General features: G+C 41.4%; 3 protein-coding genes across 4 annotated transcripts; 2 read left to right on the top strand and 1 right to left on the bottom strand.

Annotated features, from left to right (window-relative positions):
- Positions 1 to 879: 879 nt before the first annotated feature.
- On the bottom strand, positions 880 to 6,097 carry LOC306914647 (uncharacterized protein). The gene is made up of 4 exons (XM_079491794.1): positions 5,991 to 6,097; positions 4,552 to 4,662; positions 3,274 to 3,372; positions 880 to 2,316 (listed from the first exon to the last, which is right to left on the bottom strand). Exons 2-4 carry the CDS (start codon positions 4,592 to 4,594, stop codon positions 1,022 to 1,024), a joined length of 1,437 nt encoding a protein of 478 aa, XP_079347920.1. The 5' UTR covers positions 4,595 to 4,662; positions 5,991 to 6,097; the 3' UTR covers positions 880 to 1,021.
- Positions 6,098 to 7,001: 904 nt separating this feature from the next.
- Positions 7,002 to 11,072, top strand: rpl34 (ribosomal protein L34). 2 transcript variants are annotated; one of them, XM_079490671.1, is made up of 5 exons: positions 7,002 to 7,064; positions 7,640 to 7,711; positions 8,259 to 8,358; positions 10,018 to 10,121; positions 10,878 to 11,072. In XM_079490671.1, exons 2-5 carry the CDS (start codon positions 7,647 to 7,649, stop codon positions 10,960 to 10,962), a joined length of 354 nt encoding a protein of 117 aa, XP_079346797.1. In that variant the 5' UTR covers positions 7,002 to 7,064; positions 7,640 to 7,646; the 3' UTR covers positions 10,963 to 11,072. The 2 variants fall into 2 exon arrangements, with proteins under 2 accessions (XP_079346797.1, XP_079346796.1); XM_079490670.1 differs by lacking the exon at positions 7,002 to 7,064 and adding an exon at positions 7,097 to 7,228.
- Positions 11,073 to 11,818: 746 nt separating this feature from the next.
- Positions 11,819 to 19,292, top strand: ostc (oligosaccharyltransferase complex subunit). Its single transcript, XM_079491672.1, has 4 exons — positions 11,819 to 12,245; positions 13,610 to 13,703; positions 15,355 to 15,552; positions 17,789 to 19,292. Exons 1-4 carry the CDS (start codon positions 12,107 to 12,109, stop codon positions 17,805 to 17,807), a joined length of 450 nt encoding a protein of 149 aa, XP_079347798.1. The 5' UTR covers positions 11,819 to 12,106; the 3' UTR covers positions 17,808 to 19,292.
- Positions 19,293 to 28,000: the final 8,708 nt, after the last annotated feature.

The following is a 28,000-nucleotide window of genomic DNA, read 5'->3' as shown; positions in this document are numbered from 1 at the left end:
CACACACACACACACACACACACACACACACACACACACACACACACACACACACACACACACACACACACACACACACACACACACACACACACACACACACACACACACCTGGTGGAGACCTGTGCCCAGAAGGGCACTTTTTCTAGTTTCCCCTGAGACTGTTGTTTGTCTGGGTTGATCCTGATCATGGGCACAGTACATTACCCATTAGTAAAAAAAAAAAAAGTCCTGAGTTGATCTGAAATAAAATGTTAATAAAAGACAGACAAGTACAAGAACTTTGTTTTCTACCTTAAATATTTTCTTTTTGCAAGCTGCAAAGTCGGCAAACTTCTCACTGGTAGGCCAGTCAATCTAAGATTTGACCCAAAATAAATTGCAATAGTAGCCTAATCGTTGAAGGTTCTTTATGATCCTTGTCATCCAATGAACATTGAAAATTGATTATCTACATTTTGGGTCATGGTCAATTCAGGGGTTGAACGTTGGGGTACCAAACATATAAGGCAAAAATGTCAAATTTGAATTATGCTTGTATAGCAAATGTCAAACTAGGGGTTATTCATGATTCGGAATCAATTGCAAGTATTAGTTTTGCACAAAAAAAAACTTTGGGCTCAAAACGGGCATAGCCGTTTTCACAACAAATGTGATGAGTTCATCACATTTGGGCAAATGGCTATGGCCATTTTTAGCCCAAGGAGTGTACAGTATGATTCATAGTACTGTACAATACGTTTTGAAACATAACCTTGACTGTGAATTTGCTGCTGCAATAAGGACTGAATAAGACTTCAACTTCACCATCAGGTTGTGTGTCAGTAGAGCAGGTTGGAGGAAACAAATAGAGTGATGCAGGCGAACAGTGTGGTTTATTGAAAGAATCGTACAGGCAGGCAAACAAAACTCACAGGGCAATGCGCAGATAGTGGTCCATAGAGGCATTACATTGAACAGCTCTATTCAACAAAATGTGTCAGGTGTGTGTGTGTGTTGGATTGGTCACAGTAGGAAGGCTTCACTCTCCAGCATTGATGCACCGATGAGTTTTTAATGATCTATACTGAGAGAAGAACTTTCCACACTTATCACACCCAAAAGGCTTCTCTCCTCTGTGAATTCTCTTGTGTGTCTTCAGGGTAGACATTACAGCGAAGCTTTCCCCACATTGATCACAGCTGTAAGGCCTCTCTCCAGTGTGAATTCGCCTGTGTGTCTTGAGTTGAGACATTGTGGTGAACTTTGTCCCACACTGATCACAGCTGTAAGGCCTCTCTCCAGTGTGCCTTCTCTTGTGTGTCTTCAGGGTAGACGTTTGAGTGAAGCTTTCCCCACATTGATCACAGCTGTAAGGCCTCTCTCCAGTGTGAATTCGCCTGTGTGTCTTGAGTTGAGACATTGTGGTGAACTTTGTCCCACACTGATCACAGCTGTAAGGCCTCTCTCCAGTGTGCGTTCTCTTGTGACTCTTGAGGTGAGACATTGTGGTGAACTTGGTCCCACATTGATCACAGCTGTAAGGCCTCTCTCCAGTGTGCATTCTCTTGTGTGTCTTCAGGGTAGACGTTTGAGTGAAGCTTTCCCCACATTGATCACAGCTGTAAGGCCTCTCTCCAGTGTGCGTTCTCTTGTGTATCTTCAGGGTAGACATTACAGCAAAGCTTTCCCCACATTGATCACAGCTGTAAGGCCTCTCTCCAGTGTGCGTTCTCTTGTGTATCTTCAGGGTAGACATTGTGGTGAACTTTGTCCCACATTGATCACAGCTGTAAGGCCTCGCTCCAGTGTGCCTTCTCTTGTGTATCTTCAGGGTAGACATTACAGCGAAGCTTTCCCCACATTGATCACAGCTGTAAGGCCTCTCTCCAGTGTGCGTTCTCTTGTGCGTCTTCAGGGTAGACATTGTGGTGAACTTTGTCCCACATTGATCACAGCTGTAAGGCCTCTCTCCAGTGTGCGTTCTCTTGTGTGTCTTCAGGGTAGACGTTTGAGTGAAGCTTTCCCCACATTGATCACAGCTGTAAGGCCTCTCTCCAGTGTGCCTTCTCTTGTGTGTCTTCAGGGTAGACATTACAGCGAAGCTTTCCCCACATTGATCACAGCTGTAAGGCCTCGCTCCAGTGTGCATTCTCTTGTGTGTCTTGAGGTGAGACTTTGTGGTGAACTTTGTCCCACATTCATCACAGCTGTAAGGCCTCTCGCCAGTATGAATTCTTTGGTGGATTTTGAGATTGTAAACTGAAGTGAAGCCTCTTCCACATTGATCACAGCAGCAACGTCTTGGTTTAGGTAGGTCCTGGTCTGGACAGGTATCTGAGGTAGAAAACATAGATCTGATAAGAGCTGGCTTTGTGCATCAATCTGCCTTCAAGTTCAGACCCAACTTTATACACTTCACACTATAGAGCGTCGCAGTCCCGCCTCCTACCCTGGACCAGGAAATTAAACCCAATGCATTATTCTCATAGACATTTCTTAAAGTATTTATTTAAAGACGGTTACGCCGCGGACAAAGCCAACTCGAGTCGTGACAACTCATGACAACACAAACAATATTTTGGACCAAACAAATAATTAGAAAGAAGAAAAAAACGGCAGGTTACAACACTTTTTTTGTTGTTTTTCTTCTTTGTAATTATTTGTTTGGTCCAAAATATTGTTTGTGTTGTCACGACTCGAGTTGGCTTTGTCCGCGGCGTAACCGTCTTTAAATAAATACTTTAAGAAATGTCTATGAGAATAATGCATTGGGTTTCATTTCCTGGTCCAGGGTAGGAGGCGGGACTGCGACGCTCTATTGTATAGTTGACTAGGGTCCCCCAGAAGTCTATACTTGGTCCGCTCCTTTTTCCCTCTGTCCCTCTACAAGCTCAAATCGTGTGAGCCTCACACGATTTGAGCTTGTAGATCGGCTACAGTATGTTAGTCAAATGTTCACCTCAGAATAATCTACGAGCTCACAGCGCGTCATTTCGCGCTGCACTGAGAGCGTGTACAGCTAATTAACATTAATGGAAAAATATCAAAAACGTTAAATTATTTTAACAAATCTGCTCTCCTGGGGGTCCCTGGCACCAGACTTGTTGGCAGCCACATACATATAATTTTGGTGGTGGTCCAAGAGCAGCCAAAAATAGCCGATCTACAGGCTCAAATCGTGTGAGCGTTGTGAGCTTGTAGATCTGCTATGTTAGTCAACTAATTCACGACAGAATTAAGTTTAAGGTTCATGTGGTTAAAGCAAAGACACGGAGAGACCATGAAACTCACGGAGGTTCTGGTGTTTTTCAGGTTCCTGTTGAACAGGAACAGCCATGGCTGGGTCTGGGGAGTTCATCTTCACCTGCAGTCTGGACTCCATTGTCGGGTCTGGAATGAATGAATTTCATGAACTAAACTTCAACAACAGACAATAAGGGAGAAGCAGACTTGGCCAATAATTTGTGTATCGATTTGGGAATACTTTTTTTTGTATCATGCACTGTGCACTAGGGCATTCACTTCTAGTCATTTTTACTAGTTGACTAGTTTACTAGTCGACTAGTTGTTAAACCACCTTTTATGTTTAAAACAAAAAACGTTTATTTTTGGAAATAAATATTTGTACATTTAAAAACTGTGTACATTGGTGACTATAACTATAATCTACCTGATATTGAGGCCTACAAAATCGGGGGGGAAAAAAAAGAAAAAAAAAAAGAACTTTTTTTTCTTATCAACTAGTCGACTAGTACCAGCAAGGTCGACTAGTGGATTTACTAGTCGACTAGTAAACTAGTCGACTAGTTGCTTAATGCCCTACTGTGCACAGCAAATGCCGAACCCCCCCAAATGCAGGAGTAACAGAATTCAATAGTATGGTGTCTATCATGTTGGTTTCCATCATGTTCAGAATGTGCATCAAACAGACCAGTGGATAATTGGACCGGTCCGTACAGACCAGAGAAAACATTCTATAGTACTGGACGTGGTCCGGACCGCCAGATGTATTTCCCCCGGATACGATATCTTTTCAACCAATCACAACACTTGTTTCATTCACGGAGAATGTAAACTGATTTGTAAAGCGTCAACCTAATTTCCTTGAGCAGTACTTCCGCCAAAATCCCGCAACTTCCACCCCCAAAATAAGATTTGAGGTATCGGATCGGGATAGAGTAGACCGACATACTCGCTGATACCGATAAAAAGCATTTTAGGCCGTATCGGCAGATTTTCTGATACCGGGACAACTCTACCAATAAACAGTGATCAATAGTTTTATTCATAGCTTAGGATAGTTGGTCCTCCACCTTTCATGTCAAGGACCCCCCAAGTTGAAACCCTGAAAAAAGTGTTTAGTAGGAATCCCAGAAGATAATTTTGTGTTAAATTGTACACATGCCATCCAAGGTGTTGTGCAGTAATCCTCCACACAGCTTTGTCGCTTGCCAAAAATAACAGATCTACATGCTAATAATTGTAACAGTGAACATAGTTAAATGTTTACAGTAACAGTATTAAAACAGTACCCATTAGACTAAATGTTTACAGTAACACAGGTCATACCTATTCTGTGTAACTTGATCACTGGTAACATGGCGGCCTGCATCACTGCTGGTCTTCTCTTGAGATGTGATGAACCATCCAGGTCATCTGGGGAAGCTCTGCTTCCTGTCCCTGGAATCAATACAGCATTTAGTTTATATGCACCAACATACCTGAACAAACTGAAGATTTGTTTCATTTTACAGTCTCAATCTTTACAGTCTTAATCACACACACACACACACACACACACACACACACACACACACACACACACACACACACACACACACACACACACACACACACACTTTACTGACAACTAGGCTGCTTGATTTGCCATTCACTGTGTATGCATGTGCATACCCTCTATATTGGGTCACCAGAGATTTCGACCCAGGACTATTCGACCAACCGCAAATTCGAGTCCGTTCGACCCGTTTTTACCGGGTCGAATTATCTTTACTTTACTTTACTTTATTTGTTTATTTAGACAGGACAGAGCATATTAATGAACGTCACATGAACGTAAATACACCGGGATTAGCAAAGATGCTAATTTTCATCCGCAGTCCTCACACAAAACAGAAAAACAGAAAACAGACAAACGGTGTAACCCCTAGAGGGTTCACCTTGTAAACAAAATGTAAGTAAGATGAAATATGCAATATAAATGAAATCCCAATTATAATATTCGCATCTCATATATGATGCCTAATTCTCCATATTCAGGATTTAAGATGGGGAACATATACAGTTGGAGGGGGGTACAGCATTGTGTAAACAGAGCTATGTTACATTGTGTCGTTCTATATGGGAGAATAAAATGAGTGCAAGAATAATTGTCAGACAACACAGAGCTGCTGCTAATGTGTAGACTGAACGTCACTTTATGACTGAATGACAAAATATAGTGTATTCAAATCACAGCATACAATCAATAAAGGCATTACCATTATAGCTATAACTTTTCTTATATATCATACTTTTATACTTCATGTGATTATTCACAAAACCCCACTAGCAAAAAACGTCATACTCTGCTATGGGGATGAGGATGGTGGCTGCTAGCCTTAGGAATGTGAGTGTCTCTGTGTCTCTGTGGGTGGCTCCCTTTAGCCTCCATTAGCCTCCATTAGCTTTGTAATTGTTTGGTAAATAAAAACACCAACACAATAATTGTTTGGTAAATCAATGTACATATTATTATTATTATGTCTCTGTCTCTCTCTCTCTCTCTATGTCTCTCTCTGTCTCTCTCTCTCGCGGTCCGGGTCGAAAAGTCAGGTCCAAGCGGGTCGAGAGCGGGTCGAATGGTCCGGGTCGAATAGTCCTGGGTCGAAATCTCTGGTGACCCTATATTGCACCCACCCACACAAAGCCCATTTTACTGACAAAACTACAGCATTTTCATTTTCAAACGAGCAATATTATTTCATACATATTTCATAAAGTCTTACCTTGTTGTCTGTGTCACGACTCGAGTTGGCTTTGTCCGCGGCGTAACCGTCTTTAAATAAATACTTTAAGAAATGTCTATGAGAATAATGCATTGGGTTTCATTTCCTGGTCCAGGGCAAGGAAGCTCATAGCTCCTTTCGGAACCCTACGTTAAAGTTTCTGACATTGTGATGACTTTATGTAGGTCCAAAGGAGCTCAACCCGGGGGGTCCGGAGACGGGCTAGGAAGCTCAGAGACCGATATCAAAGCAACAACAAAGCCCATTTAAAGTAAACTGGTCACAGCTTTTAAAATTAGGTAATTATCTGGTCCACTCACTGCACTGGTAAATCTGCAGGGGGGAACACGTTCACCTGATGGAAGAGGTTTCACATTGTGAACTTAATTGTGAATCAACACCGCCCCCATCTGGCGGAGTCAGGTTTAGAACCTATGGTTAGAACCCATTTGCCAGAGTTAACTTTTTGTCTCCACCAGGCCGAAGGCATGGGGAGACAGTTTTCAAATCAGCCTCATGGTGGCGCTACAACAGGCCAAGCTGTGTCACACACACACACACACACACACACACACACACACACACACACACACACACACACACACACACAACATTTTGCCAAACATCACACACACTCCTACCCTCCTGGTGGAGACCTGTGCCCAGAAGGGCACTTTTTCTAGTTTTTATTCTTATTTTCCCTTATAAATATTTCTGCTTTGTAGCACTTTGAGATTTGTGTCAAATGTAAAGTGCGTTATAAATACAATGTATTATTATTAATTATTGAGACACAAAACATTAACCTTCATTATCCCTGAGAGGGAAATTAGATTGCCATAATGCATGTATAGAAAGTGTCAAAGAAAGAAAAAGCAATACTCACAGTCGCAGTCTCACACAATCACAAATAAATCCATATTTCGTGGATCACAAAATATCCTGCAATCTCTGCATGCAATACAACATTAAGAACGGCAGGGGGCAGCGTTGCCAAAAATACCGGCCGGGGGGAGACTTCAACTTTGACACCGACGACGTTCGTTCTTTCTCTTCCGGTAACTGTGACAACAGGTATGGCGGCGTCCCCGTTTTACTCCACAAAACATTGCACGCAAATCCATTGTAATCCGTCGTTTTGGAAGGAAATTAAACAATTCCAATAGCCATAGTACTGAACAACACTACACGTCGCACGTGCCGAAGTCAATATTAAAGGATTCTTGTCTTCGATAGTGGTAAAATTTCAGTGGTTCTTCTGGGGTCTCCGAAATAGTGGCTCCCTCCCGTCCGCGGCGATACAAACATGCATTTACCATTCACTGTCACACGTAGTGTTTAAAACGATAAAACAAAACGACAAAAATGCACTTATAAGTAACTACGTAACCCGACAACGTGTGAAATAATGTCATTCAGCCATGCTTTCTTCGGCAGTGCCTCTTAATTGTGAACATGGCTTTTATAATATTGGCTAACTAGCTTGCTAACAACTAGCTATTTTCTTACACCGGCAGCATTAGCCAAAGATTTAGACTCGTGGATGTATTTATCATGTCAGAATCGATACATCTACGAGTCTAAATCTTAGGCTACGGTAGCATCAGACTAATGTAATGTTGCAAAACTTGTTTGTTGTTTTCCATCAGGTTCAAGATGGTTCAGCGCCTAACATACCGTCGCAGGTTGTCCTACAACACGGCATCAAACAAAACCAGGCTGTAAGTGATTTATTTGATTGAATACTTGGATAGCATTTTGTACAAAATTATAATTATCACAGTCAGTAAAGTACAGTTCAAACACAAGGTCTACCCCACCGCCCACCCCTTTTCCCCTCACTGTATGTTTATTTTCCCTTGTTACCTCCCTTATGATGAATTCCCGTTCTGTTCTTTGACTATGTAGAAGTGTCTATTTGTACGTCTCTAAATGTTTTGATTGTAAACAAGTAATGCTTAATTGGGTCGTCCACTCACAGTTAACAGTCTTTGTATTGAGTTTGTGCTTGAAATGTACTGTAATTCTGCAAACTTAATAAATATTTCAATCAAAAGTATGTTAAACCCAAGAAAGCCTCTAGCTTGTTTCCATTGGGGTCCAGTTAGTAGGCTTAGGGCTACTCAATTCATTGCAATTTACATTTAGCTAACACTGGTTTGCTTTATCTCTGAATTAAAATTGGACATGTGTGTGTGTGTGTGTGTGTGTGGACCCAAATACCTTTTGTGTGGACTCAAATATGATTTCATGTGTTTTCCATGCCAGGTCCCGTACACCTGGAAACCGTATTGTGTACCTGTACACCAAGAAGGTGGGCAAGGCTCCCAAGTCAGGATGTGGCATCTGCCCAGGAAGGCTGCGTGGAGTAAGTGATTTATTTAATGTGATAACAACACTGTAAATTGAAAGTTTACATTTTTTCTTCTAAATCGTTGGTCACCAAAGTGGGGTCCGGGGACCCCCAGGAGTAATTGAACCGGATCCAGGGTGTCTCCAACAAAAGGAGTTGAATGTAGAATCAAATTAACTTAAAACCCTATATACATAGACTATTTGAAGATGGCTGCTCTTCAAGTCCACAATGCGTAACACTGTCACATTGTGAACTTGTAGGTCTGGTATTTTCCAAAATTATGAATATTTGAGGCATTTTAACAAAACAAGTATTGTATAGTTGTTATTGACAACATTTTTAGCTGGGGGTAGGCCTGCAGTCAAATCATTTTGGGGGTCCCCGACATGAAGTACGTCAGGAGTGGCTTATTGTCTATATCAGCCAGTAACATGCGGTAGTCTATCCCCGTTAAAATGCGCTGACATGAAATATTAGTCCTAATGTCTGTTCTAAGTGTTCACCCTGTGACGGGGCAGCGGTGGCCGAACGGTTTGCGGAGCGGTCTTGTTATCGGAAGTTCGCCAGTTCGTATCCCCGGACCGGCACGTTAAAATTACCACCGATGAAGTGCCCTTGAGCAAGGCATTGAACCCCTACCATGAAATGTTCTATGAGCAGGGTCTGGCTGTAAACAAGTTCGTCGAGCTTAGTCCATTCACCCTGGGTAAACCAAGAACTTTGCTTTGCTTTGATGGTCAGTACTTCGTACTCCACCATGAAGGTAAATCAATGCCTTTATCAAGGTGTCAGCTGTGCCGATGGAAGAGCTCACACCTGTCAAATCAGCATAGACTAGAATATCTGCGGTCCCCAAACTGTTTTGGCCGTGCACCCCCCGTTACCTCCTGACCTAGCTGACGCCCCCTCAATCCTCAGTCTCATATTTGGCTGAAAATTAAATTATTTTGCAGTTTGTGCTAAATAACACCATAAAACCACCATTACTCTTTTAATGTCACGCACCCTCTAGAGGGCGTCCGCACGCCCCAAGGGGTGCATGCACCACTGCACTGGACTAGATATCATGCTTCAGGCTGCTGCTGTTGAAACTTCTGCCCCCGTCTGGTGTCTTAAGAGTTAGCCCAACACTAATAAATACTTGGTCAACGTTTGTTAGCAATGTGTACAAGTCTGCAGAATTGCTAAGTGTGCTAGAATGTTTCAGCAGATTATTTCATAATGTAGCAGCAGGGCAAAGTAGGATGGCCGTGTATGCTTAAATGGTGAATTTAAATTGTCCTTAAATATGCGCAGGACTGCAAGTGTTAAACATCTCTGCATCTCATCTTACAGTGGAAAGGGGTACCTACTGTAAAATTACATTAATTTGTACAATTTGATCTGTGCAAAATCTTAAACATTGCTCATGCTAGCCTAGAACTGGGTGTTGGTGCTGTCCGACCCATCTGGTCGTGTGTGATAACTTGTTTATTTGAGGGATGTCATGATATTGACAGTGGGATGGAGAGATGAGCTGTGAAGTGGATCCCACAAAGTTGCATTATGTTGTGTGCATGTGTTTGCAAACTGCAGGAGAGCTGTTCAAATGTGCAAATCGCATATTCAATCAGCTCTACTAATCCGAACAACCACCTTATTCTCAACATGGATGTGCTTTGTGTCTTATAGATCCGGGCTGTGAGACCTCAGGTTCTGATGAGGCTCAGCAAGACCAAGAAGCACGTCAGCAGGGCCTACGGAGGCTCCATGTGCGCAAAGTGTGTCCGAGACAGGTAGGAGGAACATTTACATTTATCACTCAATGGAATACCCTTTTCTTTACGTACATCCCATAATGGCATTATTTGGGTTGCACACGTAAAAGTCTTAAACCCATAGTTTTCTGAAAAACCTGTTTCTGTCAGTGGTGCTCAACCAGAACTATCTGTATTTGGCTGCGAACCCCCATCTGAAAATATGTTGTTCCAGGGACCGCCCCAGAAGCAAAAATATGAGTTAAAAATTTTCACTCTGAAAGAATATATTCAAAGATTTGTGCCACATATTCAAGATTTAAAAAATAAAAAAAATAGCAGATCTACACGCTCGTAGCGTGGCACTCAGTGCCACACCATGAGCTTGTAGATCTGCTATTTTTCAATAGCTAAAGTATAAACTAATGCTTAAAACACCAAAAGGGGTTCCCGTGCAGAGGAATTATAATTTTTAGATTTGATGAAAGTTGCATCATTTGCATGCCTTCGCACCCAGTGTTGCAATTTGTTTTGCTATTTCTCTTCAAGTTTACCTTGAATCAGAATCAAATTATCTGAACTCATTCTCAAACATCATGATCAGTATGTCTCAAACACATCTAATCTAGCACATTTACATACTGTCCTGTGACCTCACACATGGGTTGAATTGAAGACACCCCTCTTCTTCACTAAGCAAGTCATTCAATGATTTCAAGTTGATAAGTGGTAGAAAAAATGACTTGTTCTGGATGTCAACTGCAAGGAAGTTTAAACTGTTTTGTGTCTTTTCAGGATCAAGAGGGCCTTCTTGATTGAGGAGCAGAAGATCGTGGTCAAGGTGCTCAAGGCACAGGCACAGAGCCAGAAATCCAAATAGATGTATTTGTATTGAAATAAAAGATGTTCATGTTGTTCACAAAAATACTTGGTTGTCTTTCATTTAATTTCATTGTGACCTAATGTCAATAAACAGTCTTTCTATTTGGATTTCCTTGTTCCAGTGAGTGAATACCAATCTTAATTCTTTGTGGCCCCATTCTAGCCAATTGTGTGCTTGTAATTGGTCATGACAAATGGTATTGATTATTGAGTGAATGTTTTTGCGTAAAATAACAATATAGTCCTAAAGTGGGAAATCTGGCAATGTATTTTAAGATTGATTGCCATGCTATAAGGTAATGACTGGTTAATGTTGTTGAGATGCATCTAGGTATTAAAATCTAGTCAAGCCTTTAACTTTGAAAGGTATAGCCTATATTTGACCACGGAACCATGTCTTGAAACCTGTATTTTCATAATGGTTTATTAGAATAGATCCAGAAACTAGTACATTACACAAATTAATTTGTCTGTACACTGTAAAAATTTGCCAGTAGCAGATATATTTTAAAGCATCCCTGCCAACTTGCGATTTGAAATGTATAAACCTGAGGGTGATCTCTTAAACACAATTTTGTGAATATATTATGTTACTCATTGTCACTTGTGTCGCACAATTGTGACGTAAACATCCAAGGTCCTTGCAGACGTGCAAAATAAGCGCGTGAAACTGCTGATGTTACTTGTATTTGAGTTGCGTATAAAATTCACATAGAATGGTGGTTTCAGATGAAAGGTCACCGTTTTGGTTTTGTAAAAATAAGCAGTCTATCACATGGTTTAAATGTCTACGGGCTTCCTGTAAGCACTACAATGTGCAAAGTCTGGTTTCTATTAACGGCTTACATTTTAGATCCGGTCTAGGAGCCCGCGTATATACATCCGGTAATTCAAACGTAGACATACGTGCACGCACCATAGAGTATATAGGCACGCACACAGTCCGTTTCCGTATCCGCTCTAGATCGGATGCAAGTTGCAAACCTGCAACGTTGAATCCCGTGTTTACACTAGAGGTGTAGCAAACAGGACCCTGAGAGCTTCCTGGACACGTCAACTCAGCTGCTGCGAACTCAAGACTCCAACCCGAAACAAGACGTGTTATTTTTGTTATTTGGGCTTTTTAAAATAATAAATCAGCCATGGAGTCCATATACGGTATGCCGTTCGCTGTGCTAGAATGTCCAAACATCAAGCTAAAGAAACCGTCCTGGCTGCACATGCCCTCTGCAATGACGGTATATGCTATCGTTATTGTCTCCTACTTTCTCATCACTGGAGGTAAGATGCTAACTATATAACGCTACATACAGGAGATACTCTGTTTACACCTTTTTTTTTTTTTTTTTTTAATTCCTATTTATATACAATGTTTATTTGTAAATACATTGTTTTGTTTTGGTTGTATTGTTCCATTTCTGCTTTGGCAAATGTAAACGTACGTTTTCTCATGCCTATAAAGCTCATTTGAATTGAATTGATACTACTAATAATGTGTCTTTGTTGATGATTCATGTGCCTCCATGATTCATTGTTGAAATAGAACTGCAGGTTGTTGTCCGTTGACTTTGATTTGTTTGAAATGCGATTCAAACAAAGCTAGCTGTTCTAGGTCAGTGGTCCCCAAACTTTTTCACGTCAAGGACCCCCAAAATGACACTCATTAGCCCGCGGACACCCATTTGAAAAGACATGACAGGGACCCCCATTAGAGAAGATTTTTACGGTTCTAGCAGTGATTCTCAACCCGTTTAATTTCAAGGACCCCCAGTTTGACATGCAATAGGCTATGGACCCCCCATTTAATGGCATTTCTATCTCTGGGACCCCCAATTTATATTGTAAAATCACTGTTAATTTAACTGAGTGTACAGACCCATAAGGGTCCATTTGGTTCCTAACCATCTCTAATTGAGCTAGGTACCCCTCAAGTACCCCTAGGGGTCCGCCGACCCCACTTTGGGAACCCATGTTCTAGGTTAATACAAAAAGAGACTTCGGTATGTGTGTCTTTATAATAAAACAGAATCCCAAAAGGCTATGTGCTTTTATGATGATGGGAGAGAGCCGGCAGGCTATATGGACAAAATTAAATCATGGTAGTCTAATGGCCTTTAGATAGATCAAGAGACTCGTATTTTATCTATAAAATACTACGAGGGTCTTGAATTGATCTGCAGTGGGCTAGTTGCCCAATGTAATTTTGAAGCGATCTTCCTAAAATTTGTATTTCAGTCTGATTTGTTGGAACTGCCCATTTTAATTATACACAAGATCAATGGGCTCCAGCTTTGATTGATTGAAATATTTATTAACAGTTTGCAGAATTACAGTACATTTCAAGCACAACTCAATACAAAGACTGTTAACTGTGAGTGGACGACCCAATAAAGCATTACACTTGTTTACAAGAGGGACCACCTTGTTCAATTCATCAAAACATTTAGAGACGTACAAATATACACTTCTATATAGCCTTTAACCTACTTAGCTAGATGTCTAAGTAGATTTTTATTGATTGATGATTGGTTGATTTGTATTAGGTAAAAAAAAAATACATTAAATATATAAATAAGCAGCACACATACTGTACAATACATAGTGTGATCCTCATGCAATGTCTGGCTCTGATTTATTTTCTGCAGGAATCATCTACGACGTCATTGTGGAACCACCGAGTGTGGGTTCGATGACAGATGAGCACGGTCACCAGCGGCCAGTCGCCTTTTTGGCCTACAGGTCAGTGAGTCAGAGAACACAAGGACGTGCACACATAGACCTCAAATAGGGGGCTTCAGCCCCTGCCCTTTTACCCGTCTGTAAAACAACTGCCCTTTCCAGACCACGAATGCAGCATTTACTACATGGTGAAAGAAATGCAAATGCCACTCCTTTCCTTTCCATGCCATACCTGAAGGCAGCATTCAGGAGAATTGCTTTTTTTCCCGAAGTCTCCTGAACTTGGACGCAGCATTTTGCGTTGAACAAATTTCTTTAGAAATCCATGTCGTACACCATATCTTCCACTAGCTAAAGAGTTCTGCGTTGCGCCCCGAAAATAGCTGATCTACAAGCTCTCGCTGCAACGCGTTGTGAGCTTGTAGATCTGCTATTTTTGTCCAAAAGTGCCCTCTTAGGGGATTTCAGCCCCTGCCTCTCTAAGGCCCTTTTTTAAACTAGCTCCTCGCCACTCGCCCTACACACTTCCACTTGGTTTGAGCATAGATATATAAATAATAGAGATGGCACTGGGATTCCCCTCCCATCCAGTGCCGTCTCTATGATTTATATATCTATGCTCAAACCAAGTAGAAGTGTGTAGGGCGAGTGGCAAGGAGCTAGTTTAAAAAAAAAGGGGGCTACTCTACTCTACTCTGCACGTCCCTGCAAGGACACATCCTAAAACCCCTGCTTGGCTGAGCAGAGAACTCATGATCGCTCTCTGACACTTTGACTACAATGTCAGACTTCCGCAAGACTACACTGAAGGTGGCCTTACACTAGCTGATAATCGGGCATTTTTGACGCTCGGGGGGTGCCCGCCCGCTCAAAGCGCGATTGGGATCGGCCCGATCAACATCAAGAATGTTTGATATTTGCTCTGCCCGCTCCGATTATCCTGTAGTGTGTGGTGCTATCAGATTTCAGATTGAAAAAAATCGGCTAGTGTAAGGCTGTAAGAGAGTGTTGCATTGTATTTGTCCCCATATGACGTACATTAAAGGCATTGATTGAGGAGTAATTAAGAAAATGCAGAGTTCATCACTGGATATTTTGCTTATTTGTTTTTGTTTTTATCTTTGAGACTTTGACACATTGAATTGGTTTAGTTGTAATCTTAAAGGGTCTTTGAAGGGTGTTGAAATCTGCAAACAACAAGCCACCCACATGCCTTAAATTAATATTTGTGTTTATTCATGTTACTTTGGGGAGATAACATATTGATCTAGCTGGACGGGAACCCCTTTTGGTGTTTTAAGCATTATGTTATACTTTAGCTATTGAAAAATAGCAGATCTACAAGCTCATAGCGCGGCACCGAGTGCTGCGCTATGAACTTGTGGATCTGCAATTTTTTTTTTAATCGTGAAAATGTGGTGCAAACCTTTGAATATACGTACTGTATATTCTTTCAGAGCGAACATTTTTAACTCAAATGTTTGCTTCTGGGGGGTCCCTGGAACAACATATTTTCAGATGGGGGTCGGCTGCCAATTACATATATATTTGGGGGTCCTTGACATGAAAATGTCAAGGACACTGACATAGAAACATGGTTTTCCAGAAAACTGTCAGGATTTAGCAGGCATTCGTAGAATCGTCCTCGGGTCTAAATGGGTTAAACATGCATGATATGATCTAATACACAATCTGCCTTGTTGTTTGACAGAGTAAATGGCCAGTACATCATGGAAGGCTTGGCGTCCAGCTTCCTCTTCACCATGGGAGGCCTGGGCTTCATCATCCTGGATCGCTCCAACGCGCCCAACATTCCCAAGCTCAACCGTTTCCTGCTGCTCTTCATCGGCTTCGTCAGCGTTCTGCTGAGCTTCTTCATGGCCAGGGTGTTCATGAGGATGAAACTACCGTGAGTCTCACTCTCTTAAATGGTGCATTTATAAAGCGCCTTTATCCAAGGCGCTTTACAGAGATTGTGCATTACATTCATACACCGATGCCAGAGGAAACCATGCAAGGCACCAACCTGCACATCGGGAGCAATTAGGGGTTCAGTGTCTTGCTCAAGGACACTTCGACACTAACTCTGGGGGAGCCCACAGGGTTCAAACTGGGAACCTTGCGGTTACCATCCGGTCACTCTACCCCTGAGCCACTGCTGCCCCAAATAATTTTGACGTACTTTGTTTCTATTCAAAAAAGTGAATCTGGGGGGGGGGGGGGGTCACAAGACCAAAACGTTGCTCTCTTTAAAATGCTCTTGAACCTAGCAAGTGGCGGTGTGCGGGTGTCCATTCTTTCTCCTACGTTGTCTGCCTCGTCACCATCACACCTGCTCCAAATTGCCTACCGGGTGTGCGGAAGTCATCTCTCTATGAATAGCCAACTCAAAAATCGGCTTTCCCGTTTTTTTTAATGGGTTAATCCATTGAGACCTGGAACGCATCCATGTCACGTTAGCGTTTAACCACATTAACCATTAACCCATTTTGGGCGGGAACCCCTTTTGGTGTTTTAAACATTATGTTATAATTTAGCTATTGAAAAATAGCAGATCTACAAGCTCATAGCGCGCCACCGAGTGGCGCGCTATGAACTTGTAGGTCTGCTATTTTTGAAAAATCTTTAAAATGTGAAAATTGTCATGATTTAGAAAACTTTTTATTTTTTATTTCGACGTCAGGCCTGAATGGGTTAAGTGACTTTTTGGATATACAGGTTCACACCTGTAATATCCAAAAGGTCTTCCCACTGCAGCAGCGTGAGGTCAAGATTACCAACTCTCCTCTGGCATTCAAGGAGACATAAAAAATGTCTTCCTGCTAGGTCTGTCACAGTTATTACAGAATCGTTTACTCGCAATGATTTGAGATAATCGCAATTATTTTGTCATCGTTTCAAGGTTCAAGGGGCGGCGGTGGCTCAGGGGTAGAGTGCCTGGATGGTAACCGTAAGGTTGCCAGTTCGAACCCGGGCTCCCGCAGAGTTACTGTCGAAGTGTCCTTGAGCAAGACACTGAACCCCTAATTGCTCCCGATGTGCTAGTTGGTGCCTTGCATGGTTTCCGCTGCCATCGGTGTATGTATGTGTATGTGAATGGGTGAATGTAATGCACAATCTCTGTAAAGTGCCTTGGATAAAGGCGCTATATAAATGCACCATTTACCATTTACCAAGGTTGAAAAAAAGTTCATAATCTACGTTAAAAAAATAAAATAAATATGAAATAGCTTATCTACAAGCTTACAGCTTGTAGACAACTCTCTCATTTCCTAGTTACTTTTTTGGATCCTGCACCTGTTGAAATCTGTGGATGTACGATTGTGCGTGCACCTTGACCATTAATGTTGAGGAAGCGTACGATTGTGCGTGCACCTTGAGCATTAATGTTGAGGAAGCGTACGATTGTGCGTGCACCTTGACCATTAATGTTGAGGAAGCGTACGATTGTGCGTGCACCTTGACCATTAATGTTGAGGAAGCGTACGATTGTGCGTGCACCTTGACCATTAATGTTGAGGAGATGTACGATTGTGCGTGCACCTTGACCATTAATGTTGAGGAAGCGTACGATTGTGCGTGCACCTTGACCATTAATGTTGAGGAAGCCGACAAGTTACTTTAACCCATTTAGGCCTGATGTCGAAATTAAAAAAAAATGTTTTCTAAATCATGACAATTTTCGGAAAGATTTGAGGCACATTTTAACGATTTTTCAAAAATAGCTGACCTACAAGTTCATAGCGCGCCACTCGGTGGCGCGCTATGAGCTTGTAGATCTGCTATTTTTCAATAGCTTAACCCATTTTGGGCGGGAACCCCTTTTGGTGTTTTAACTGAGCATTATGCTATACTTTAGCTATTGAAAAATAGCAGATCTACAAGCTCATAGCGCGCCACCGAGTGGCGCGCTACGAGCTTGTAGGTCTGCTATTTTTTGAAAAATCGTAAAAATGCGGCACAAATCTTTGAATATATATATTCTTTCAGAGCGAACGTTTTTTTTATTTCGACGTCAGGCCTAAATGTATAACATAATGCTTAAAACACCAAAAGGGGTTCTCGCCCAAAATAGGTTAATCATAAAATTAACTGCATTTGCTTACAATTGACCCTTTTTCTCTTCTTTCTTTTACCATTTTCAGCGGATACCTCATGGGTTAAAGTCATGTCCAGTGAACACCAATCATCACACAACACCTGGATGGGGAAAGGACTGCCAAACGGCCTGGTTTTGCAACGGGCTTGAAGGCAGTTTTCACTCAATCTTCAATGAAATTCTACTACTCAATGATAGAAGGCACTGGTTGCAGTAAGGATATTAAAATTGTAATCCGACCAGGTCTCGCGTATGTATGGCTGTGTCTCAATAGTATTCTTTCTTCCTTTCCTCGTTCCCTTCTTTCAACTTATAAAAGCCAAAAACGGAGCATCCTCGGCTGCTAAGTATGTTATTTTAGCTGTTTGTTGAAATCTGTTCTGTGCATTTTTGTAGGTCTAACGTTACTTATAAATAACGACCACCTTGAGCTAATATGGCATTCTGATGTCCCGTGGCTGAGACATGTCAGTCACGCACTGGGGACATGTCACTGATAACAATAGAGCGTCGCAGTCCCTCCCCCTACCATGGACCAGGAAATGAATCCCAATGCATTTTTCCCATAGACATTTCATAAAGTATTTATTTAAAGACGGTTACGCCGCGGACAAAGCCAACTCGAGTCGTGACAACTCATGACAACACAAACAATATTTTGGACCAAACAAATAATTACAAAGAAGAAAAACAACAAAAAAAGTGTTGTAACCTGCCGTTTTGTTCTTCTTTCTGATTATTTTTTCGGCCCCAAAAATTGTGTTTGTTGTCATGATTTGTCACGACTCGAGTTGGCTTTGTCCGCGGCGTAAACGTCTTTAAATAAATACTTTATGAAATGTCTATGAGGAAAATGAACGGAGAATCATTTCCTGGTCCATGGTAGGGGGCGGGACTGCGACGCTCTATAACGAACAAAAAACTATACTGGACAATGCCATATTGGACAATGCACTTCAAATTCATGGAAGTAGTGTGGCTTTTAGTTAGTGACACCTGGTGGCAAAACTATGTTACTGTAGCTGCAATGAATGAATGATTGATTGATTGATTGATAGTGATCATTGTATACAATTTGAACATGATAACATGATCATTATAGCATACAGAATCTAGTTAAAATCCAGGTTGCATTTGACAGATTGCATCCCTTGTGTTATTTCTGAAATTAATACGGTCACACATTGATTATGTGTGCAATGCATTCTGTTTTTCTTGATGTATGCTCTATGAAACGAGCGTGAGAGATATCGCAGCGGTATCATCACGAGGTTTATGATGTTATGATGCTCGGGGGGGGGGACGAGAGGAAGAAACTGTAGACTGTTGGGATGCAGGCTAGCCCCCGATAACAAACAACAACAAGGCAGGGAGATCTTTGTGAATTACAACTGGTGATATACTGTATGATCTGGGGAGTTGGGCTTTAGGGGGAGTTGGGTAGTATGGTGTATTTTGTAAACAGAGCTTTGAAAATGCCTTGAAACTGTCAAAATTTGTTTTTTCCTTTTTTTTTTTATGAGGGAGTGAAATAAATGTTCTTTCCACTATGTCTTGTCAGCATTGCTTGTAAAACCCTTATCACTTCCAGCCCAGGTGTAGGAAAGTTAGGGAAAGTTCCATCGTTGCAGTTTGAAGAAAGAAGGAAAGAGAGAGAGGGAGAAAGCAAGAAACAGCGAACCAGGTCTGACATTCTATAATGAGCAGTGTATAATATAACATACATAAGGGTGCATCATATGAAGTGCTTGGTTAACCCTTTTAGACCTGATGAGGCCGATTCTAAAAATGTCTTCTAAATCCTAAACAGTTTTCAGAAAACCCTATGTTTCTATGTCGGTGGTTCTCAATATTTCATGTCAAGGAGCCCCAAGATTATATGTAATTGGCCGCCGACCCCCATCTGAAAATATGGTGTTCCTCCAGGCACCCCCCCAGAAGCAAAGATTTGAGTTAAAAACGTTCGCTCTGAAATAACTATATTTTCACGATTAAAAATAAATAAAGCCGATCTACAAGCTCATAGTGTGGCACTCTGTGCTGCGCTATGAGCTTGTATAGCAGAAGATGTAATAAGTATAACGGATACGTGTGTGTGTGTGTGTGTGTGTGTGTGTGTGTGTGTGTGTATGTATATAAGGTAGACTGGAAACTATTACAATGAGGTTTAACCACTTCATCTCTAGACTTGGTGGACTCCACCAGTGTTGATTTCGTCGACTAAAACTAAGACGAAGAAAGTTCTTCGATTACCTTTTTCCACTGACAAAAACTATTGGAAACGAAGCTATGCCGACTAAAACTAAGACTAAATATACTGACAATTTCGTCAACAAATAAAAACTAGACTAAAATGTTAGGAAGGGACTATAGTGGACAAGAGATCCAGTAGAAGTGATTTTACAATTAGTTGCATGCTGGAAATAGACGATCTACAAGCGTGACGCGTTGTGGGCTTGTAGATCGGCTATTTTCAGCAAGTGAAAAAAAATGTCATGACGGCATCAAGGCCCATCAAAATACATTTTGTTAGACTGAATCAACTGTAGATTTAGTCGACTAAAACTAGACTAACACTAAAACATTCCAGGTGACTAAAATGTGACTAAAAGTAAATGATGCTTTATTCCAAAGACTATTATGACTAAAACTAAAATAGAAATTTTCTGCCAAAAACAACACTGGACTGGACCTGCTGGACTGTAGATTTAGTCGACTAAAATCTTATGATATTTAGTCGACTAAAACTAGACTAACACTAAAACATTCCAGGTGACTAAAATGTGACAAACTAAATGAAGCTTTATTCCAAAGACTTATGACTAAAACTAAAATAGAAATTTTCTGCCAAAAACAACACTGGACTGGACCTGAGTTGGACCTGATTGATCTAACTGCCTTTCCCCCGTCGTCGCCAAATCTCTAGATGTGTTCACAATGCAGGCTCTTACATTCCCTTAAAATTATTTGACTTCAGCCAAAGTATGCAGCCAGGCAGGTGATGTCTTTGAATGTCCACAAGGGGGCATTATATTTCTCTTGTATGTTGCTGGCCAGAGTAGATTGTCCTTTCTGCTTATTCCACCTCTTCTATTGAGACATTCTGATCCTGAATGTGACACAAATCCTTATTCTGGTTTGATATGAATCCATTTCTCGCGATGCAACGCGTTATGAGCTTGTAGATCTGCCATTTTCAGAAGATTTGTATACATTTTGAAAACTTGAAATGGGACATTCTGCATAATCATTACTTTTACTGTTGGTACTATGTATTTTGATAACAATACTTTTGTACTTTTACTCGAGTACATTTTTAAGAGATAAAACATAACATTGCAGTATTGATACTTTTACTTAAAGGGGCATTCCACTAATTTTCAACATTTTACTATGTCATTAATATACCTTAGAGCTGTGTGGAAATAATAAAAAAGTCCCCCCATTCTGTGTTTCCTAGAACTAGAGGTCTGAAAAAAAATCATTAACATGGTGAAACACATCTTGATGATGTCATCAAGATGTGTTTCACCATGTTAATGATTTTTTTCATAATTACAGTTCTAGGAAATACAAAATGGGGGGACTTTTTTATTATGTCCACACAACAGCTCTAAGGTATATTAATGACATAGTAAAATGTTGAAAATGGGTGGTTTTCCCCTTTAAGTAAAAAAAATTACTTTTTTCCATCACTGTTCAATTGCAAGAAACCATCACACAATTGAGGGTTAAGAAGACAATTGTTTATTAAATGGATCCCTCGTCTTCCTGGGGTTAATTTTAGATACTCTGCATACAATAAAAACGTGTTGAATTAAAACACAACGCGCTGCAGCTGGAGGAAAAGTAGCTGATTCCTCTGGGGTGGCAACGATGAGTGGAGAAGTATGTACTAGGTAACTATGGTTTTAAGCAACTATAGTCGACTATTCAACTCGTCGACTAGTAAATCCACTTAGTCGACCTTGCTGGTACTAGTTGATAAGAAGAAAAAAAATACGTTTTTATTTATTTTTTGTAGGCCTCAAGATAAGCTAGAATGCTATATTATAGTCACCAATGTACAGTTTTTATTTTTATTTATTTTTTATTTTTTAACATAATAGGTAGTTAAACAACTAGTCGACTAGTAAACTAGGCAACTAGTCAACTAGTAAAAATCACACTGTGAACTGAGTGTGAACTGAGTGGTGCAAGTCCCCCCCTCCCCTCTCCCTCTCTCTAGCAGGCAACAGTGCAGCACTAACTCTCTCACTCTGTTTCTGGCACAACAGCGCCCCTACTGGTACTCATGAGTCACACATGAGTCACACACAAACACGGACATTGCTGTTCCTTGGAGTGGTTGCACCACTCAAAAATCACTAGAAGTGAAAGCCCTAGTAAGTACATTTACTCAACTTAGTCAGCTACTGTACATAATATAAATGTTGAGGACCCCATACAATTTAGGCATTTAGCAGACGCTCTTAATCCAGTGCGACTTATATTAAGCAAGAACAAAAAGCATGGCAATACATCACATTCATAAAAAGTAGTTATCATGAAACATGCGTAAGCTAAGAACGTAACAGTGGAATTTCTATATAATTAAACTATACATATATACTGTACTATGCTATACATATGTACTATGAAGTGCTATGACTACATACAATGCAATTCTAGTGCTGTCTACATAACATGCTATAAGTCTGTATCAAATGCTATCTAAGTCTACGTAAAGTGCTATCTAAGTGGGTAGGGTAAGTGCTACGGGCCATGATGGAGTCTGAAAAGGTGGGTTTTCAGACTACGGCGGAAGATTGGGAGTGAGGCTGCAGTTCTGACTGTAATGGGAAGTGCATTCCATAGTTTTGGAGCCAGTGTTGTACTGTGTATTCCTAACCCGAATGGCTGAATGTGATATTAGCTTTTACATATAGTAGCCTCTATTCACAATAATTCTTCTAACTCTTTCACGATTTTCTTTTGAAATATAGCATCTGAACTAAGCATCTGAAATTGCATACGGGTCCCTGGACCCGAATTCGAGAACTCATGATCTATGTGTGATGATTGTGATCTGCTTACCAGAAATTTAGGTTACATCCTGTTTTACTAGCATTATATCTAAATGACGTAGTTAATGCAACGAACACAGGAAGTTAATAGATAACGAAGATAGCATGATTTTGTGATAAGCATCTCTGGCTGAGTAACCTAACCATTCACTGTTCACGCTGTGTGTGTGTCAGGACGGACTGTAGGTGAGGAGAGAGACTAGACGGAGGACAGATCATTCTCAACTAGAGGGAGAGACGCTGGGGACCAAGGTTCATTTCATTTTTTAAAGTTTAATTGTTTTATTTTATTTATTCATTTTCAGTTAAGGTTTGATTATAGTTCTTAACCCATCAAAACCAGGGAAAACATCTGTGTAATTTTTTAAAATTTGTTGGCTATTCAAAAATAGCATGTGTCCTTGAGCTTATAGATCTGCTATTGTCGCCAAAGAAAAGTATACTGGCAAAGTCTAAAACTGAGCGAAGTTTCTCTGTGATTTTTTTTTGAAACCCCCTTTTTTTTCTTTCTTTTTTTCCTTCAATTAACCAAAATCTAGTTTTGGTTATTTCATTAATTTGGGTTAATTATAGCAACCCTGTTTTGAAGCAGACGGACACACTGGGAACAGAAGAGAAGGGCCAGGTACGACTAGACCTCCATCATGTTGAAGGTGCAGCAACTCTACTTTTTCATTCTAGGTGAGTTCCTTTATTTTGCACTGATCTGAAGTCATCTTACCAACGTTATTATTATAGTTTTGATTTAGATTTAGTCAACTCTAATAACCCTGCATGTGACTTTGTGACTGAAGGGGCTTGAGTTGAAATATCATTCTTTCTTTCTTCAGTTCAAAGAGAAAATCACCCTTCTTATGTTGCAGGTATTCTGCAAGAGATAGAGATATAGGGCTATATCTTAAACCTTATCCCTAAACTAATTTGCCTTTTTTTTTTACTATTTAAAAAAAAAACCTTTTAAGACATTTAGGCCTGACGTAGAAATAAAAAAAACGTTCGCTCTGAAAGAATATATATTCAAATTTTTGTGCCGCATTTTTACGATTTTTCAAAAATAGCAGATCTACAAGTTCTTTTAGATCTGCTATTTTTCAATAGCTAAATCATAACATAATGCTTAGTTAAAACACCAAAAGGGGTTCCCACCCAAAATGCGTTAAAATAGTTCAAATAGCCGATCTACAAGCTCACAATGTCTCCATGTAGATCGGCTAGTTGAACTATTTTAAAATGTTTTTCAAAATAGTAAAAAAAAAATGGCAAAATACGTTTAGGGATAAGGGATAAGGGTGGCGCTGAGATGGAGCCCTCAATTCTCTGTCTGTCTGCCTGCATGTCTTTTTGTCTCTCTGTATGTCTGTCTCTCCATCGGCCTTAATTGCTTTCTCTCAATCTGTTTTTATCTGCCTGTCTCTCTCTTTTAGCCATCTCACTCACCTTGCCGCTTGGAGATCCCCAACACATCGGTGAAGGATTCACACACGATGAAGAAGAAGGCAGCACCGCTGAGGCGGATGACATTGACTACTTAGATTCGTCCCCCCCACCCCCCCCACCCCCATCTTCCTCCACCGAGGGGCCCGTCTCCTCTCCCTCCACCGAGGGGCCCGTCTCCTCTCCCTCCACCGAGGGGCCCGTCTCCTCTCCATCCACCGTGGGGCCCGTCTCCTCTCCCTCCACCGAGGGGCCCGTCTCCTCTCCCTCCACCGAGGGGCCTGTCTCCTCTCCCTCCACCAAGGGGCCTGTCTCCTCTCCCTCCACCAAGGGGCCCGTCTCCTCTCCCTCCACCAAGGGGCCCATCTCCTCTCCCTCCACCGAGGGGCCCGTCTCCTCTCCATCCACCGTGGGGCCCGTCTCCTCTCCCTCCACCGTGGGGCCTGTCTCCTCTCCCTCCACCGTGGGGCCTGTCTCCTCTCCCTCCACCGTGGGGCCCGTCTCCTCTCCCTCCACCGTGGGTCCCGTCTCCTCTTCCTCCACCGTGGGGCCCGTCTCCTCTTCCTCCACCAAGGGGCCCATCTCCTCTCCCTCCACCAAGGGGCCCGTCTCCTCTCCCTCCACCAAGCCGCCCATCTACACACTCATCACTCACTTTCGTCCCTCATCTTCCTCCACCACCTCTTCCTCCGCCCACATAGCCTCCATTGGTTCCGTCCTGGTTGCTTGGTCTGGTCTGGTTTGGTCTGGTTTGGTCTTTCTGTCCTCACATTAAACAACTGACCCTTTGTCAAGTTCCGCCAGTTAATTATCCCACGCCTCTTTCACGTCAAATAGGCTCTATGCACATACAGTATGCCATTTTGGAAAGAACTTCCCTACTTCCTACTAAAGAACTTGGGCCCCTTCCCTACTTCCTACTAAAGAACTTGGGCCCCTTCCCTACTTCCTACTAAAGAACTTGGGCCCCTTCCCTACTTCCTACTAAAGAACTTGGGCCCCTTCCCTACTTCCTACTAAAGAACTTGGGCCCCTTCCCTACTTCCTACTAAAGAACTTGGGCCCCTTCCCTACTTCCTACTAAAGAACTTGGGCCCCTTCCCTACTTCCTACTAAAGAACTTGGGCCCCTTCCCTACTTCCTACTAAAGAACTTGGGCCCCTTCCCTACTTCCTACTAAAGAACTTGGGCCCCTTCCCTACTTCCTACTAAAGAACTTGGGCCCCTTCCCTACTTCCTACTAAAGAACTTGGGCCCCTTCCCTACTTCCTACTAAAGAACTTGGGCCCCTTCCCTACTTCCTACTAAAGAACTTGGGCCCCTTCCCTACTTCCTACTAAAGAACTTGGGCCCCTTCCCTACTTCCCTACTTCCGTCACAGTTGTTACCGATGATACTAATTCATTAGGCTCTGTTCCATTCTGGCCAAACAGTGTCAGGGTGAAGAGGCTTTGGATGTATAGTAGTCAGCTGTAGGGTGGGGGTATAAGGAACTGTGATGGGGACATTGTGCGTTTGTTTGTTTAACCCATTTTGACCTGAGATCAGATTCTAAAAATGTCTTCTACATCCTGACAGTTTTCTGAAAAAGCTATGTCAGTCGTTCTTCGATTTTTCAAAAATAGCAGACCTACAAGCTCATAGCGCGCCACTCGGTGGCGCGCTATGAGCTTGTAGATCTGCTTTTTTTCAATAGCTAAAGCATAACATAATGCTAACACCAAAAGGGGTTCCCGCCCAAAATGGGTTGTATGTAATGTTTGTTTTTTGTTAATTTGCTTTGTATTTATGGACATATCCTGATGTTTCTTTGAAGATTTAGTTTAGTGTTTGTGCTTCCATGTGGGTGTGTGAGGGGGAAATATATATGTGAATAATTGCTTTGAAAATACTATGTTGTAAAGAAAAAATCAATAAACATGTGTTTTAAAAACAAAAGCAGTGTCAGGGTTCTGCAGCTATTGTGCATGTTGGCTCACTGGAAACACTCCTGTTACACCAGGGTTCCAAATGGCCCCGTACGTATGGGTGTTTAACTCTGAGTGTGTACAAACGGTGGAGGGGTCCTTGACATTTAAAAACTTTAAATGGAACAGAGCATTTAATTAGTGTCATCGGTAACATGTGACAGAAGTAGAGAAGGGACCTGGAAGTAGGAAGAGAGCACAGAGCTTATTGGTTGTTTAGTTCGACAAAAATCCACAACCATTGAGGATTTGTTTTTGTTTTTCAGTTGCCTCGTATTGATATTTTAACCCCATTTTGACCTGAGATCAGATTCTAAAAATGTCTTCTATATCATGACAGTTTTCTGAAAAAGCTATGTTTCTATGTCAGTCGTTCTTTGATTTTTCAAAAATAGCAGACCCTACAAGCTCGTACTATTTTTCAATAGCTAAAGCATAATATAATGCTAACACCAAAAGGGGTCCCTCGCCCAAAATGGGTTAACCCATTTTGACCTGAGAAAAGATTCTACAAATGTCTTCTATATCATGACAGTTTTCTGAAAAAACCCATGTTTCTATGTCAGACATTTTCATGTCAAGGACCTCCAAAAATATATAGTACTAGGCTGCCGACCAGTTGAATGAACTGTACTCGGGGTGCGGAAAGAATCGAGGCCAATGTGAATCATGGCCAGCGTGGGGACGACCAGGCAGGCAACCGTATTCGGGAACAGTTTGAATCAAACGGACTCAGATTGATTGATTGATTGAAATATTTATTAACAGTTTGCAGAATTACAGTACATTTCAAGCACAAACTCAATACAAAGACTGTTAAACTGAGAGTGGACGACCCAAATAAAGCATTACACTTGTTTACCAGAGGGTCCACCTTGTTCAATTCATCAAAACATTTAGAGACGTATACAAATAGACACTTCTATATAGCCAGAGAACAGGACAGGAGTTCATCATAAGTGTGAATGAATCCCCCAATAAGATGTGATGGTTGAGCGACATTCATTAAGGTGGAGGAGGGGAGAGAGAGAGTATAAGCACTCTGCTGCTGCTAGCATCCGGTCGGCTGCACGGCGCTAGCTCTGTGGTTCACGCCACGGATCACTTCCTGCACGTCTGATGGATGGTAGAGAGACTATGACGTGCAGCAGAGAGAGAGAGACGGGTGGGGGTGTAGTGGAGAGAAAGGGGGGGTAGAGAAGTATAGAAACACAGATGCACAGCGGTGTTGTTTTTGGCAGCAAATTTCTATTTTAGTTTTAGTCATAGTCTTTAGAATGAAACTTAATTTAGTTTTAGTCACATTTTAGTCACCTGGAATGTTTTAGTGTTAGTCTAGTTTTAGTCGACTAAATCTACAGTTGATTTAGTCGAACAAAATGTATTTTGGCGGGCCTTGATGCCAATCATTGCCGAAATGTATAGGGTTGAAGTGGTTAATGTATGTTTTCTAATAAAAATTAAAATCTCCAAAGTAACTAGTAACGAAAGTTTTCAAATAATTGTAGTGAAGTAAAAGTACACATTTTGGCTCTGAGATGTATTGGAAATACTCAAGTAAAGTACAAATACCTCAAAATTGTACTTAAGTACAGTACCTTAAGTACAGTACCTTTCCACCACTGTCAGTGTGTATTTTACTATTTAGTGATTACTTAAAAGGCATCCCCCAATGTAGGCGTGTGTGCGTGCTGCGATGTGACACGTTGTGAGCTTATAGAGCTGCTATTTTCACTACTTTTTATTTGTTTGTTTTATTCATTGAAATGTATTTTGAATTAGATTTTTTTT

This window comes from Electrona antarctica, assembly GCF_951216825.1.
Source record: "Electrona antarctica genome assembly, chromosome: 21".
NCBI lineage: Eukaryota > Metazoa > Chordata > Actinopteri > Myctophiformes > Myctophidae > Electrona > Electrona antarctica.
This window is presented reverse-complemented; position numbering and strand designations above follow the sequence as displayed.